This window comes from Bactrocera dorsalis, chromosome 1 (genome assembly GCF_023373825.1).
Source record: "Bactrocera dorsalis isolate Fly_Bdor chromosome 1, ASM2337382v1, whole genome shotgun sequence".
NCBI lineage: Eukaryota > Metazoa > Arthropoda > Insecta > Diptera > Tephritidae > Bactrocera > Bactrocera dorsalis.
This window is the reverse complement of record NC_064303.1, coordinates 89924410-89941618: the sequence shown is the minus strand read 5'-3', so window position 1 is coordinate 89941618 and position 17209 is coordinate 89924410. Positions and strand designations below refer to the sequence as shown.

At 38.1% G+C, this 17209-nt stretch overlaps 2 protein-coding genes across 2 annotated transcripts in view; one reads left to right on the top strand and one right to left on the bottom strand.

Annotated features, from left to right (window-relative positions):
• Positions 1–17209, bottom strand: part of LOC105233636 (ryncolin-2-like) — a 237845-nt gene that overhangs the window by 189442 nt on the left and 31194 nt on the right. The gene's annotated exons all lie outside the window — the stretch shown is intronic.
• On the top strand, positions 512–1902 carry LOC125775768 (techylectin-5A-like). Its single transcript, XM_049446380.1, has 4 exons — positions 512–671; positions 741–835; positions 903–1535; positions 1634–1902. Exons 1-4 carry the CDS (start codon positions 576–578, stop codon positions 1770–1772), a joined length of 963 nt encoding a protein of 320 aa, XP_049302337.1. The 5' UTR covers positions 512–575; the 3' UTR covers positions 1773–1902.

Genomic DNA, 17209 nt, shown 5'->3' with positions numbered 1-17209 from the left:
TACATCTTGTCAAATGTGAAAGTTTTCCATACAAGAACTTGATTCCGATCGTTCAGTTTGTATGACAGCTATATGTTATAGTGATCCGATATCGGCAGTTCCGACAAATGAGCAGCTTCTCGAAGAGAAAATGCCGTTTGCAAAATTTCAAAACGATATCTTAAAAGGTAGGGGACTAGTTCGTATATATACAGACAGACAGACGGACATAGCTAAATCGACTCAGCTTGACATACTGATCATTTATATATATACTTTATAGGGTCGCCGACCCTTCCTTCTGGGTGTTACAAACTTCGAGACAAGCTTAATATACCCTGTTCAGGGTATAATTAGCAAATTACAATCTGTAGTAATCTATTCTTATAATATTGAGTATACATATTATTTATATAGAAATCTTTGACGAATTAGTACATATATACATATGTATGTATATAAACACAAATTTGATAACAAAATCACCACCTCAGCCGAGTAATTAGTTAATATAAACCAGACAATTCCTCACTCGAAAACGAATATTTAAGACACAGTCATCAATTTCGAATTCAGTTTGACTGAAATTGTGGAGAATGGAGCATCGTTTGATCTTCTTGTCCATTCTGTGTGGGCATCTTTTGTATTCGGGGAATTGTTCGGCACCTATTCAAAGTAGTGCCAATGTGGCGGTATTTTCATCTTTAAATTTAATAAAATGGATTAATTTTAATTTTTATATTCTTGTGCAATTTATTCAGCCATTTCTCACCTATCTTTGTGACGATGATTTATTGAAGACCGCGGTCAATAAGATGGAGTTCTTGAGCCTCAAATTAGAGAATTATAATCTGCAGTAATATATTTTTAACTTATTGAGTATTAATAAAACCTAACAATTATTTGTTTTTTTTTTTGTTCAGTATTCAAAGTGAATTAATGGCAATGAAGGAGCAGCTTCTTCGTGAAATAAAGGAAATAAAGAAAAATCAGGAATCTGTGCCACCTGCAGCCAAGAAACCAGCATCGTGTACCGAGGCGATGCGTCAAGAAAACGGGAAATATGCGGAGAATGGCGTTTATGAACTTTATCTACCTGAATTTCTTCATCACCCTTTCAATGTTTATTGTCTTCGTGATCCTGATGGCGGTGAACCATGGGCTATAATTCAACGTCGTCAAAGCAACGACACCGACTTCTATCGCGAGTTGGTTGAGTATGAACACGGTTTCGGCAACTTGAATGCCAATTTCTTTCTCGGCTTGAATAAAATACATGCATTGACTCATTCGCGAGCCCATGAGCTTTGGTTTCAATTGGAGGATTTTGAAAATGAGAAGCGTGTTGCTAAGTACGATTTTTTCGATATAGGTAACGCTCAAGATAGGTATGAGTTAATTACGCTTGGACAATATTCAGGCACGGCCGGTGACTCGTTCTCTGCCCAACGTGGCGCAAAATTTACCACTAAAGATTATGGTCATGACAAACATTATAACTGTGCAGTACTATCTAGAGGAGCTTGGTGGTACTCGTATAATAGTTGTTATAACAGGTAAAACACGTTTTTTTCATAGCTATGAATGAATTTCTTTCCTATGGAGTTTTCAAATAAACATGTTTAACATTAAATTATTTACCTCTTACTTACAGCAATCTGAATGGTTTATATTTAGGAGGAGAATATCCAAAAACTCAGAAAGGTAGAGGCGTAGTGTGGAATGCCTGGCGTGGAAATTATTACTCCCTCAAATATGTACATATGGCTATAAGACCAAAGTATTATCACTGAGATGATTGTTTGAAAACCTTAGGCTCCATTTAGTTTTAAACATTGCTAACGTTAAAGCTGTTGAAACTAATTTAACTTAGCATAATGTTTTACAAAACCTTGCATATTCTATTTAGCAACAAATAGTACATCCTTTTATTCCTAAAAACAGTATAGGGAATGAAAGTAATCTTGTGTGTTTTCAATTCCAGAAGAAAGCAATAGTTTCATATTATAATTTACATTTGTACGAATGTCCGGAAATTTATATTAAAAAATAAGTTAAATTATATTAAATTATATTAAAAAATGTTATTTGCTAAGTTGGTAGGACTGTCTGTAAATACTATGCCAATTACTCGTATGTATGAGCACGATCTTTCAACCAATTTGTTTACAGCAGCTGCTAAGGGTGAAACTTTCGAGAAATCGATTTTTTGTTGTGGGATTATCAGTATACACTATAGTAAGCATTCTCTCAAATTTTGAAGTTGAAATTCGAATAATTACGGTCGTCTCCCAGCGTTTTTGTAGAAAGAGAACAGAGTGGGGAACAGAGTAAACTCCAATCTTTAAAACGCGGTTTTTTCAGAATTTTGTCAAAATTTCTTTTGAAATTTTTATCTTAGATCAAAATTACGCCGCACAATCGTGGACAACACACAGTGTAGCTTTTTTTACGTGCCAGTTTCACAACAATTTATTTAACTATTATACAACCCAATAAATAAACAAAATTGCAAAGTGTTAGAACAAAGGCTTAAGGTAATTCAGTTTTTTATCAAAAACGCAAGGTTTACGGAGGGTACAAAGCCTTCAAAGACAGTCGAGAGATGGGTCGTAAGACATGCCTCGTTAAGGACGATTTTCAAACTGATGAAAATTATAAAAAAGTGAAGGATATGGTGATTGAACATCGTCAGGCAAGCGTTAGAGAGATGGCAAAAGATGCTCGACATATACTCGCGAGTTTGTTTCGAATGATTTTTGATGGATATTTTTGGGTATGAAACATGTTTTAGACTGGCCTCAATAAAGCCACAACCACGAAAAAGCCGCACAAAAATCGATGTTATGCTCATTGTTTTTTTTTTCAGATATTCGTGGTTTTTTTTACATCATGAATTTGTTTTCGGAGGATCAGCAGGGAGGTGACCGTAGTTAACAGTCAAAAGCGCAATGAATACATCGATCAACCACGGTATTTCATCAGATTTGACTAAGTATATTATAAATTATTTAAGTAATGAGTATTTACTATTGCCACTTTTGTTTGGTCACAGAACAGCTGATTATGTTCGCTACGACTGTGGGTAAATTTTGTTTCTTCTGACGTAACAAGATCTGGTGGAGGGACTAATTGTAGCAGTTTTATTTTGGCTTCAGGGCAACATAATCTAGTATGTTCATCACTTTTACGTCTTGCAATATTAACAAATTATTTTATTTTCTCCCAAGTGATGGCCGATTTGTCGACACAATAATTTATTGGGCCCTGGATCCATAGTGGATTGCAGCTGGTTCAGGATCACTGGAGCAACTGGCGTCTGCGGAATCGCTCAGTTTCATTATGTCGTGCCCGCTGTTGTTGTGTTTGATGTGTACGAACTCGCTTCTTCTAAGTCTATCTACTTCATTGCGACTCACTAAAATCGTAATTTTGGCAAAAAATATGACTTTTTTCTTAATTTGTCTCTTTCTGGTTATCAGAGCGGCTAGAACACGAGGAAGCTGTGCTAACATTGAAGTGACTATGATGTTCTAAGTCAGGTCATACAAGTATTCTCCTTGGCATCGTAAAGTCTAATTAATCTAAGTGAGAGTAGATCTCGCGCATTTAAGCAGAAATATGTCACTATCACTAAAGATCAACACCAAAAAGCGCACAAAACATTCCAATGGGTTGTCCAAATCAATCATAATACTATTATGGTTGCTTTCAGAAATGTTTCCCTGGACCTCCGCATATAATTCAAGACCAATATTGGTCAATCAGTAAAGCCGTTTTCGAGCTTTAGCGAGACTAATCATCAGCAATTAATTTATATATATGTGTATAAATTTTGTAATTCCATATTGTCTTACTTTTTAGATTGGGACAAGCATTTCAATATTAAAATAACAAGCTATAAAATCCTAGCCGTTCTTAGAGTTTTAGAGAGAAAAAACGAACATAAATGTTTCGTTATTTTCTCGGCGTTAAACAACAACAAAAAACACCTTTCCTGGATTTCCTCAAAATATTTCGAGACTAAAATTAGTCAAATTAGCAGGAAATGACGTCCTGTGTAGAAGTTCACGCAAGTGAGGACAGTTCTTTGGGGGGGATCGGTTTCACCTCTGGGAGTGGCCATAAACGATTATTTTTATATATGGCTCAAGCAGCTCGCGACTTCCGGTCTTTGACACAGTATCCTCTGGGTAGCCTAAGAAAACATCCGCTTGAAGGCGAGCTAAAGTGAGAAGGCGAAACATAGGGCTGTGCGCTGGCGTTTGGGACCCGCCCAAGTAAAAAAAACCTCTCCCAATGAAAAAAGCCGAACGATTTTCTACTTGACTTGCACTTCTGCTCTCTGAGAGCCACTCGTCAACAACTCGGTTATAAGGGGAACGGTTTGAGACGGCATTTTCAAGCTCCATTACGTAAAGCTTCAAAAACCGAAACCAATGGTTTTCAGAATATGAAAAAAAAACACTTGGTAGGACGGGACTGCCGTGTTGCAGCGGAGAGAAAACAGGCTCTGCCTACCTCGCAACGTTTACGATCGACCACAACACGTACGGGATGGGATTAGATATCGAGAGTTTTGACGACGGAAGCGAGACGCATTTGCAGACAGAAAAAGAAAAAGAGGCCGAAATACGTGAGTATGAGAGCTTGATAAGCTGGCCGGCAGGGTAATGTTCGAAAATTCTAGGAAAAAATGCGGCGGCCTTACAGAAGTTTTCAAGAATGGAGCAAACTCTTGTAGAACCCCCTAGGTGAATCTAGCAACCCGATGCCCAAAGCATACTAAAATTATGGAGGGAACACTTCTCCAGTCTGCTGAATGGCAATGAACACACAACACCGGGAGAAAGGCGAACCGATACACCAATCGATGACGATGGAGCAGACGGTTTCCATTGCCCGACCATGAAGAAGTTCGAATAGCAATTGCCCGCCTGAAAAAACAAACAAAGCGGCGGGGGCCGAGACTATTCAAACACGCGCGAGCGAAGAACTGATAAGGAGCATGCATCAGCTTCTTTGTAAAATATGTCGATGAAAGCATGCCCAACGATTGGAATTTAAGTGTGCTATGCCCAATCCCATAAAAAAGGAGACCCCCACAATCTGCGCCAACTACCGTGGGATAAGCCTCCCTCAACATCGCGTACAAGGTTCTATACCGAGCGTATTGTGTGAAAGATTAAAAGCCCCCCACCGTCAACACCAACTGATTGGACCTTATCAGTGTGGCTTCAGACCTGGTAAATCAGCAACCGACCAGATATTCACCATGCGTCAAAGTTTGGAAAAGACCCGCTGGAGAGAATCGACACCCACCACCTCTTCGACGATTTAACAGCTGCTTTCGACATCACGTAACGGACTGCTTTCATTCCGCGATGTCCTGAATATGCCCGCAAAACTAATACGGCTGTGTAAACTGACGTGAGCAACACTCCAAAAGCTCCGTCAAGGTCGGGAGGAACCTTCTCCGAGCCGTTCGATACCAAACGAGGTTTCAGGACCAAGACGACTCCCTATCGTGCAACTTCTTCAAACCTGACTCTGACTTCTCGTTTAACTCATTGGGGATCTCGTTTTAACTACACCAAATGTCGAGAACTTCTCAAAGCTATACAAGCAGTTGGATGCAATTTTGTTTTTCTTACAGGAAGACCCAACCCCCACACTATTGGCCTACAGATAGTCAGAAATTGCCAGAGACCTTCTGGACTTCTTTATAATCAATAAAATACCGAAACTCAATTTATGTATAAAAGATTGCTCTGAACCTAAGCCCTGACCATTCTCCAGTGCTGCTAACTCTGTATGAAAAGCCAATTCTTTCCCGCAAGCCACCGTATGCAATAAACACCACTAATTGGAAACTAAATTTAAAAATATATTGAATAAAGTCGACACCAAAGCTTAAGCACATGTCGAATGGTATTGAGTTGGACTGTGAGGGTGAAGATTTCACAAAAATAATTCGAAATGCTGCGTGGAAAAGAGTACACCAAATACCGCGTGAAAATCTAATAGGTTAATACCCAAATCACATCTTAGAAAGTATCCATAAAAAGCGCAGGCTTCGACGGAGATGGCAGCAAATCTAGGTCTTCCTATGCTCTCAAAAACTGAGCATTAACAAATTTACAGCGAAACTAAGACGTACAAATTAAAGAGTTTAAAATTTTTTCATTTCAAAGCTTATCTGGCTAAACTCCACAGCTGATAAATCCAAAATCCACCGACTATTCACTTGCATGGAAAGCCTACAAGAAATATTTAATAAACAAATAAAACCCATGTAGCACCATTAAAACTAAAGCGAAACTGCATGGGCCAAAACGATATGAACAGAAAGATGCCGTATTGCAAATCATTTGAGAAAAAAACATTTTACGAAATAACGATGGAACGATGGACAATTGGATGGATTCCACACATCAGCATTTCTCCTGTTTACTATTAAGAAATTAAAAATCTTATCGGGGGAATACAATTCTCAAAAAAACACAATGGGTACGATTTAATAACTGGAGAAATATTACGCAATTCTGCCAAAAACATTGTATCAGAAAAACTTGTAAACATTATAAAAACAGTGCTTTATGCCTAAGACACGTGCCATCGCTTTGGAAAGTATCTGAAGTCATAAACGATACCCAAGCCGGGTAAGCCAGTACACGCTGTTACTATCATACAGGAAAAAACCCTTTCGCTGCTGCCAGCCTTATCTAAATTCTTCAAAACGAGAATGTACTCATAATAGGCTCAAACTCAATAATCGCTCAGAAACACCGAAATACCCAACACATCAATTTGGCTTCCGTTGACCATCATTGCAACCAATTGACCATGTACACAGAATCGTTTAATTTCGTTGAAAATACAATCGATAAAAAAATAACGTTTGTACGGCGGCCTTTTTGGACGTGTCTCAAGCTTTTAACAAAGTTGTGGCACACGGGTCTACTGCTCAAATTGAAATACATGCTACCCAAACAATTTTGTGAGATAATTGCTTCGTACTTAAAACGATAGGATACTTTCCGCATTAACCCAAGAGGATGCATATTCAAACTTGCAACCGATAGAAGCCGGTAGCGGTAGGGAAGCGGTTTTGGGGACACATGCTTTACTTGCTTTTTTGCCAGTGACCTCCCGTCTGATTCTAGTTATATGACAGCGACATTTGCGGAATGACACAGCTTTGCTAGGCAGCTGGAGAGTCAACTTCAGTATCTAGTCGAGACGAGTGCAGACAGCAGTCAACGCAATCACTAAGTGGGCATCTAAGTAGCGCATCAAATTAAACGACACCCCTAAACTAATTCATGTCGACTTTATCTTGAAAAAGCCGACATATTGTCCAATTTATATAAATAACATTCCTTATACCACACCATAACAGTGGCTAAGTATTTAGGTATCAACCTTAAATGCTAAGCTACGCATGGAAAGAGCATGTAAAAAAAGGCGCGAGTTGATATGAAATTGGCAAAATTTACCACCCAGTTGGCAGAAAATCCAAGCTATAATACAAAACAAACTGTTATTATATAATCAAGTCTTAAAGCCAGTTTTGGGTTTACGCGCCCAACCTACGGGTTGCTCAATCAAAAGCTGTATTGTGCCCAGCATGCTCCTTGGTACATTAGATCTGGTGACCTGCACCGGGGTGATCTAATCGTGAATTCAGTGGTAAATATGAAATCTCCAAATTAGCAAAGTCTCACGAACTGAGGCTTAGCCAGGCACGTTAATGAGGAACGCCACCAGACTCACCCCCCCCCCCCCCCCCGAAACTGCTGGGCGAGAAATCCGGGTTGAAACGCAAGAAATCCTTCCGACCTAGTAAGGCAACAGTAGCAAACAAATGTATTTCTTAAACATTTAGCTTTTAAACTATCTCTTTAATTCATTAAGACTAGAATTGTTGTTAGTATTTACTTTTATATACTAGGTACAATGTAAAATATAATAATAATAAAGAAAAAAAAAAAAACAAATTGCATTAAGTGCAAAATCGTTTTCCTCTACTCCTCGTCTATATAGTAAGAGACCCTCAAAAATATCAAATCCTATGATACGAATTATTCAACCGTACTTCTATGTAAACCGGTTAAAAATTAAAATGTGAGCGTGACATCAACTAGTTTCTAGCGACATGTTGTAATCAACAGAAAATAACAATATAACAAAAAAAATAGGCTCTTAAAAACGAACGAAAAAAACTAAGAGGAAGTTTCTTTCGTGAAATGACAGAGCCCATGAGAGTTTTTTTTTTATATTGTAGGTATCCAAAAAGTTTTTTACGAATCAACTCCATGAAACTCCTGTAAAGCAAATAAACAACTACGAACAACTTCGCTAAAGAGCAACATTTCTCCCGGACAGATAAACGCTGTATCTAGTAATAGGACTGACCTCCTACTGCAGACGAAGCCCATTTGGATAGTTTTTTAAAGTATTGTAACGATTTGGGTACAATACATTTTTATTTAATCAACTCAGTTCTATTACATTTTCCCGGACAAATCCTGTATTCTTTGCTATTCTGTGTCGGGCTTCTTTTGTATTCGGGGGAGTTGTTACGGCACCTTTTTCAAAGCAGCGCCAATGTACGCGTATTTGCCTTCCTTTTAAATGAATAAAAATAACATTCTAATTTTAAATACTTGTGCAATTCATTTGAAATGCTTATCTTTGTGGCCATGAATTAATGAAGAGAGCAGTCAATAAGGTTGAGCTTTTGAACTTAAAATTAGCGAATTACAATCTGTGGTAATCTATTCTTATATTATTGAGTATATTATTTATATAAGAACCTTCGACCAATAAGTGCACATGTATGTATGTATATATACACAAATTTGATAACAAAATCACCGCCTCAGCCGAGTAATTATTTGATAAAAGCCAGACAATTTCACACTCGAAAAAGAGTATTTAAGACACAGTCCTCAATTTCGCATTCAGTTTGACTGAAATTGTGGAAAATGGATCATCGTTTGATCTTCTTGTCCATTCTGTGTGGGCATCTTTTATATTCTGGGAACTGTTCGGCATCTATTCAAAGTAGTGCCAATGTAGCGGTATTTTCATTTTCATTTTTAAATTTAATAAAATAGATTCATTTTAATTTTTATATTCTTGTGCAATTCGTTCAGCCATTTCTCACCTATCTTTGTGACGATGATTTATTGAAGAGCGCGGTCAATAAGATGGAGTTCTTGAGCCTCAAATTAGAAGAATATAATCTGCGAGTAATATATTTATTAACTTATTGAGTATTAATAAAACCTAACAATATTTTTGTTTCTTTTTCAGTATCAAAGTGAATTTATGGGCAATGAAGGAGCAGCTTTCTTCGTGAAGTAAAAAAAACGATCTCGAATTGTTAGATTCGAAAAATTACAACGAAGTGGTAAGCAGCTAATATTTATTTCAAAAAATTCTAAAAATTCGTACAAATGAGAAACTTTTTTAATTTTAGTATGAAGCCAACAAAAAATGTGGTTGCTGCGCCACGCCTGCAACTAAGAAACCATCTTCTTGTACCGAAGCGATGCGTCCAAGAAAACGGGAAATATGCGAAGAGTGGTGTTTATGAACTTTATTTGCCAGAATTTCTTCATCAGCCTTTCAATGTTTACTTGCCTACGTGATATCCATGGCGGTGAACCATGGCGATCTAATTCAACGTCGTCAATGCAACGACAGCGGCTTCTGTCGCGAGTGGGTTGAGTATGAACACGGTTTCGGCAACTTGAATGGCCAATTTCTTCCTCGGCTTGGATAAAATACGATGCTCTGACGAATTCACGATCTCATGAGCTTTGGATTCAATGCATTGTAAAGATGGGAAACAGAAACCACTTAATACCAAGTACGATTACTTCGATATAGGCAACGCTGAAGATAAGTAGAAGTTAATTGCGCTTGGACAATATTCAGGCACGGCCAGTAACGGGCTCTCTTATTATATGAGGGAAAGAATTCTCCACTTAAAACAATAATGACAATGAACAAAAGTAGCGATAACTGTGCAGTGAAAATATGGAGCGCGATTGGTGGTATAACGATTGTAATGAGAGGTAATACAACGTTTTTTTCATAGCTATTAATGAAGTCTATCATATGGAGTTTTCAAATAAAATTATGTTTGACATTAAATTATTTACCTATTTTATATTTTTACTTACAGCAATCTGAAGACTGGCGTATTCACATATCCAGAAACTCAGAACGCGGCAAAGTCGGGGTGTTTTATATGTGGCAAGGAGAAGTTGCTTAGTTCTGCTTGCTCAAATATTCACATACAGCTATAAGGACCAAAGTTATGACTGAGATTTGGTGGTTTGCAATTGAAAATCATAGCCTCCATAAAGTTTTAAACATTACTGACGTTATAAAAACTATTCAAACTAATTTAATTTAGCATAATGTTTTATAAAACTCTAACATATTATTGTAGCAAACCCGGCGAACTCCGTTTCGCCACCAGATGGCTTTCGTTTTGTAAACATTTAGTTTGGTAGATTAAAAGATGACGAAAATTTTTTTTTTTTTTTTGTTTTTATACGAGTATTTGAAAAGGAAAAATTAATATTTCATTTCACAACAGTAATCTGAATTCATTTCTATGCAAAAATGAAGTGTTATTTAGTTGAACTCTCTAAGTAAATGAAAAAAAAAAAAAAAAAAAAAAAAAAAATGAAAACCTTTTTTGGTATTTTTTCTTTTTTTTTTTTTTTTTTTTTTTTCATTATGACATTAACACAAACAAGCGGATGGTTTTCCCCAACCTCGTGAACACGGAACACATAACTGCCCATGTTAAAAACAATGATTTTCTAAATTTATCCCGCAAAACACTAAGCGATTGCCCTTGCAACTTGTTAATTGTCATTGCGAACGCAAGGCGAACCTGGAAATTGCAATCGTGTGAGGTCAAACGGAAGATCAGTCGGAATCATTAGTAATTCGAGGAATAAATACATTTTTAACCTGCGTACTTTCCGCTAAAACGGTTGCCTCAATCAAACTTCGGCATAAGTCTTTTAACCGAGAGTCGGCAGTTTACCGTTGCAAAGTCGCGATGGATTCAAATTACGCAATATCATAATAACTGTTACCAACTTTGTGTAACAAGTTATGTGAGTGGAAATACTGGTAACTCCAGAGAGTTCAAAAACTCCGTTGGATAATTTACTACATTGTCGGTATTTGTTATGGAATCAACGGATTTGGTAATGCCACCAAATCGCCAGCAATTTTTGATTGAATGGTGAAATACAGTGCGTGTACATCATTTATTCTTGCGGCAAAAATTGCTCGTTGGACCAAGCATAATCTTATAATTCGCCACTAGAGTTTGGGAAAACATTTTCAATAAGAGCTAATTGAGAATCTACAAATCGGCAAACCTCGTTGGGTAAGAGTAATTAATCCAGATGTCGGCATCAAACTGGGACGTTTCCATTTCCAACAGCTAACAATTTTTTGGAAAAATCGTGCAGAACTTTGATCATTTTGAAGTTGAACTCTCATATTAGTGCTTAGCGATAATGTGTTTACGTTATTCCATAAAGGTGATGCCTTCAGGCAAACATTCAATTCATCTGTAGGCGTTCCACGGGGAATTGCTGGGCAACGCCTGGCTGAAATCGCCTGCCAACAATATCATCAACACGCCAAAGATGTTGTTATTTCGACGAAGATCCTTCAGTGTGAAGGTTAAGTGCTTCAAGTGATTTCTTATGGTTGCCATTGTGCACTCATCCCAAACAATGAAGCTCATTGCATTTGCATTGCATCAATAATTTTCCCATTGCACTGGATCGGAAATAACTGCATGTGGAGTATCAATTGTGTTTAAATTGAGTGGCAACTTAAGCACAGACTGTGCAGTACGACCGCCATCTAGAAAAAAGTCGCCGCAATTCCAGACGCTATTAGCGCAAAGCTTTGTCCACATCTTGATCGAATAGTGGCCAAAATTAATGAAATGACAAACGTTTTTCCCTATCCTCCATGTGCATCAGGAAGAATAGACCACCGGTATTATTGTCCACCGCTTGCATTAATATCTCGTTTCTATACTTGTTTTTGTAGTTGTGCAGCTACCTGTTGTCCTCTAAGAACGTGGGTATTTTAATATTTGGACAGATGGTCGCTTTGCAGGTACTGTCGTGCTCAATGTGTTCAGCACTTGAACGCTTTGGACAAACCGCAAATTTCGGCCATTGGTTGACTGTGACAACGAAGATGCGAAAAGAAGCGTGCGACACTTGTATTATGAATGTAATGTACATACATATGTATGTAGATGGCTCGCATTTGCTTTCGTCAAAACATTTCAGGTCAAATAATGCCAAAGAAATAATATACATATGTACATATGCATGTGTATAGAATTCTATTGGCACAAATTATGGAAATGATAACGAAATAATCGAATATGCATATTTAATGAAGGTCATAAACTTTTCTTCTTCAAATTTTAATAGTCGAAATGAGTATAATTTAATTGAAATATTTAATTTATTTAAAAAATTAAAAATAAATTAAATAAAAATAAAATTAAAAAAACGTTTCCTAATTTTTTCCCGATTTTGTAAAAATAAATTAAAACTTTTACCATTTTCCAGAAAACAATGGTTCATATAATACAAAAAAAAAACGCGCATATGTGACTCAGGAATGCTTTGGTATATTTTTCTTCAAAAAGCATTTTCTCTTTATTTTTCTGGCATGAATTAGTCGTTTTACATATATTTTTGCCACTGTACGTGCTCAATTCTGCCTAAATAGCAGTGACAACGGCGAATTCCTTACTTTGATTCTATCGGCTCTGTTAACCGCCATATCGAACATCATAACCAGAATGCAATTTTTTTTCACCTTCTCTATACTTTTACATTTTCTGGCCCGGCGCGCTTTCAGACTGCTATCGCAAACCAAACGGCCACGACGCTATGGCGGTATTGTTTACTGTTTGAAATTTTTGAATTCGTAATACTCTTTTGAATGGAAAGTCCAAATTTAAAATAATTTAAAAACTATTCTATAGGTAGTTAAGTGGTCTTGACCATAAAAATAATTTATATGGATAAGGATTAATATAAAAACACATAAATAGCATGATTTAAATTGGTAAGCATTTACATTAATGTTTTAAAGTGAAAAATAGTGTTGTAGTACATAACTACAAATAGTTAGACATATGCTACCGCGGAGTTTTTTTGTAGACATTATGATGTTCTTCAATATTGTTGTACATTATTTTTGTTCTATCGCTAATAGTTTTCGGTAAAGCGGGGGGGGGGGGGGCATTCGACGAAAGACTCATTTTTCTTACACCTTCGTTTACATTGTTCAAATCTTACCAGGATGCCCTAACTTTTTTTCAAAACGAAATGTATCCTATGTCAAATTGGAAGAACGTAGCACATTCTATTGGTGAAAAGAATTTTTGCTTTTTGAGGCTATTCATTACAAGCATACAAAAATAGGTACAAATTTTTCCTTTTATAATAGTAGTATAGGTACTTAGCAACAAATATAACTACATTATTTCAAAAAGGGGACTGTTCTTATATTTCTAAAAACAGTATAGGGAACGAAAAGTAACCCTGGATTATTTTCCAAATTCCAGAAGAAAAACAATGCTTTGGTGATTTTTACAATGGATAGAAATATCTAGCAAGGAATTTGTCTTAAATTTTGAATTTGTCACCAAATTTGAGGTGCGAAATTGTCAGAAAAGGCTTAATATAATTTAGTCTTATCCAAAAAATCGCAAGCCTTTCAAAGAACGATTCTTCTACATATGGGCTCAAGTAGCTCACGACTTTCCGGTCTTTAACCAAATATCCTCTGCGGAGCCTAAGGACATCTGTTTGAAGGCGAGCTGAAGTGACAAGGCAAAACATCCCCTACAAGGGTTTGTGCGCTGAATGAAAGGAAAAAAGCCGAACGTTTTTCTACTTGGGACTTGCAACATCTGCTCTCTGAGAGCACTCGTCAAACAAACTCGGTATAAGGAACTCTGGGACAAACTGCAACCGAAAACACATTGGTTTTCCCGGGAAAATGTCAAAATAAACAGCTGGTACGACAGGAGTGCCGTGTTGCAGCGAAAAGAAAACAGGCTGCATACCTCGCACAACAAACACGTGCGGGATAGAATAGATATCGAAGAGTTGAAAAGGGAAGTGAGACGCATTTGCAGACAGAACAGAAAAAAACGTTTAACTTCGGTTGCAACGAGAAATACACTTCACAGCCATTCTGTTAAATATTGCGTTCCAGTTCGACATATGTATTCTTGCAGTTCTGAACAATTTTTTTGGAAGATAATTGGTGCTTTAGAAAATAATAGTATACCAAATGTGAATATCGTTGTATGTGAAAGTTTCTACAGAACTGATTCGATGTTATATGCTATGGCAGTAATCCGTTCTGAACAGATCTTAACAATTTTTGGAGATGACATTGGTGCTTTAGAAAATAATATTCACCAAATTTTGGTGAAGATACATTGTCAAATGTGAAAGTTTTTCCATATAAGAACCTTGATTCCGGATCGTTCAGTTTATTATGGCAAGCTATATGTTATAGTGGTCCGATATCGGCCGGCAAATGAGCAGCTTCTGAAGAGAAAATGACGTTTGCCAAAATTTCAAAACACGATATTCTTAAAAACTGAGGACTAGTTCGGTAATATGATACAGACAGGACGGACAGATTGGGACGGACGGACAGACAGACGGTCATGGCTAAATCGACCTCAGCTCAACATACTGATCATTTATATATATACTTTATAGGGTCTCCGACGCTTCCTTCTGGGTGTTACTCCAAAACATCGTGGACAAAGTTAATATACCCTGTTCAGGGTATAAAAAGGAAGAGGCCGAAATGCATGAGTATGAAGAGCTTGATAAGCTGGCCTACAGGGGGTAATGCTCGAAAATTCTACGAAAAGATGAGGCGGCTAAACTGAGGTTTCAAGACCGGAGAATACTCTTGTAGAACCCCCAAAGGTGGTGAAAGGTCACCAATGCTCAGAGCATACTTAAATTATGGAGGGAAAATTTCTCCAGCCTGCTGAATGGCAGTGAACGCACAACGCCAAGAGAAGGCGAATCCGATTCCTCAATAGAAGGACGATGGAGGGCAGACGTTCCATTGCCCGACCATGACGTTTACCAAGAAGTTCGAATAGCAATTAACCAGTCTGAAGATCAGGAGCCGATAGGATTACCGGTCCGAGGTATTCAAACACGTCGGCGAAGAACTGATAAGGATCATGCATCAGCTTCTTTGCAAAATATGGTCAGATGAATTAAAGTGTTGCTCTGCCTAACCCACAAAAGAGGAGACCCCCACAATCTGCGCCAACTACCGTGGATAAGCCTCTTCAATATCGCGTTAAGGTTCTATCGACCGACCGAGATTCACTATGAGTCAGATTTTGGAAAAAAACAAACCGCTGGAGAATCGACACACACCACCTCTTCGTTTAATTCAAAGCTGGTTTCGACAGCACGAAAAGGAGCTGCCTTTATGCCGCGATGTCTGAATATGACCCGCAAAACTAATACGGACTTGTGTAAGCTAACGTTGAGCAACATCGATATCAAACGAGGTTTCAGAAAAGACGACTCCCTATCGTGCCGGGGACTTCCTTTTCAACTGCGATGGACAAAATAGTTCGAACTGCAGATTTTAATCGAGCAAGTAAAATATTATTTAAGAGTGTACAGCTGCTGGCGTATGCCGATGATATTGATATCATCGGCCTCAACACCCGCGCCGTTAGTTCTGCTCTCTCCAGTCCGGACAACGAACCAAAGCAGATGGGTCTGGCACCGAACGAGGGCAAGACGAAATATCTCCTGTCATCAAACAAACAGTCGTCGCACCCGCGACTTGGCACTCACGTCACTGTTGACAGTCATAATTTTGAAGTTGTAGATAATTTCGTCAATCTTGGAGCCAGTGTAAACACCACCAACAATGTCAGCCTGGAAATCCAACGCAGGATAACGTTTGCCAACAGGTGCTACTTTGGACTGAGTAGGCAATTGCGAAGTAAAGTCCTCTCTCGACGAACAAAAGCCAAACTCTATAAGTCGCTCATAATTCCCGTCCTGCTATGTGGTGCAGAGGCTTGGACGATGACAACAACCGATAAGTCGACGTTACGAGTTTTCGAGAGAAAGGTTCTGCGAAAGATTTATGGTCCTTTGCGCGTTGGCCCCGGCGAATATCGCGTTCGATGGAACGATGAGCTGTATGAGATACTCGTATATGACGACATTGAGATTGTTCAGTAAATTAAAAGACAGTGGTTACGCTGGCTAGGTCATGTTGTCTGAATGGACGAAAACACTCCAGCTATGAAAGTATTCGATGCTGTACCCGCCGGGGGAAGCAGAGGAAGACGAAGACCTCCACTCCGTTGAAAGGACCAATTAGAGAAGGACGTGGCTTCGCTTGGAGACTCCAATTGGCGCCACGTAGCGAAAAGAAAAAACGACTGGCATGCTGTTGTTAATTCGGCTCTAATCGCGTTAGCGGTGTCTACGCTAATTAAGAAGAAGAAGAAAATTAGCCAAAGCAGTTCAGCCGTTCTTGAGTTTTAGCGAGACTAACGGACAACAATTAATTTTAATGATGTACAAGGTGTGTTCCAAAATGTACGGACTTAAAAACACAGAACATGTGTTTTTTTCCGCAAAATCAATTTATTTTATTCAAGCTAGTCTCCTTCTGCTCCAATACAGCTTTTTGCACGGTCCAAAAGCACGTCGAACGAGTGTTTTAGCTTGTTGGTCGGCATGACCGCCAGTATGCCGGTGCAAGCCTTTTGGATGGCGTCTACGTCTGCATAACGCTTTTCTTTCATGGACAAATACATTTTTCCAAAAAGGAAGAAATCGCACGGTGCCATATCCGGTGAATATGGGGAGTGGTTAATGTTAAAATGTGATTTTTGATCAAATAATCGGTCACAAGCGGCGATCGAAGAGAACAATTTTTGGTCGTCAGTCAATTTGTGCAAAACAAAGCCCAAATGTTTGGTCAGAATGCGATAAATTGATGTCTTGAAGATAATTAATTCCATTTCCATAAATTTCAATGATGATTTCGGCTGAAGTTTGATGAACTCACGCATAGTTTCGATGGAATTTGCGGTGATCACGGATTTGGATTGACCCACATGTTG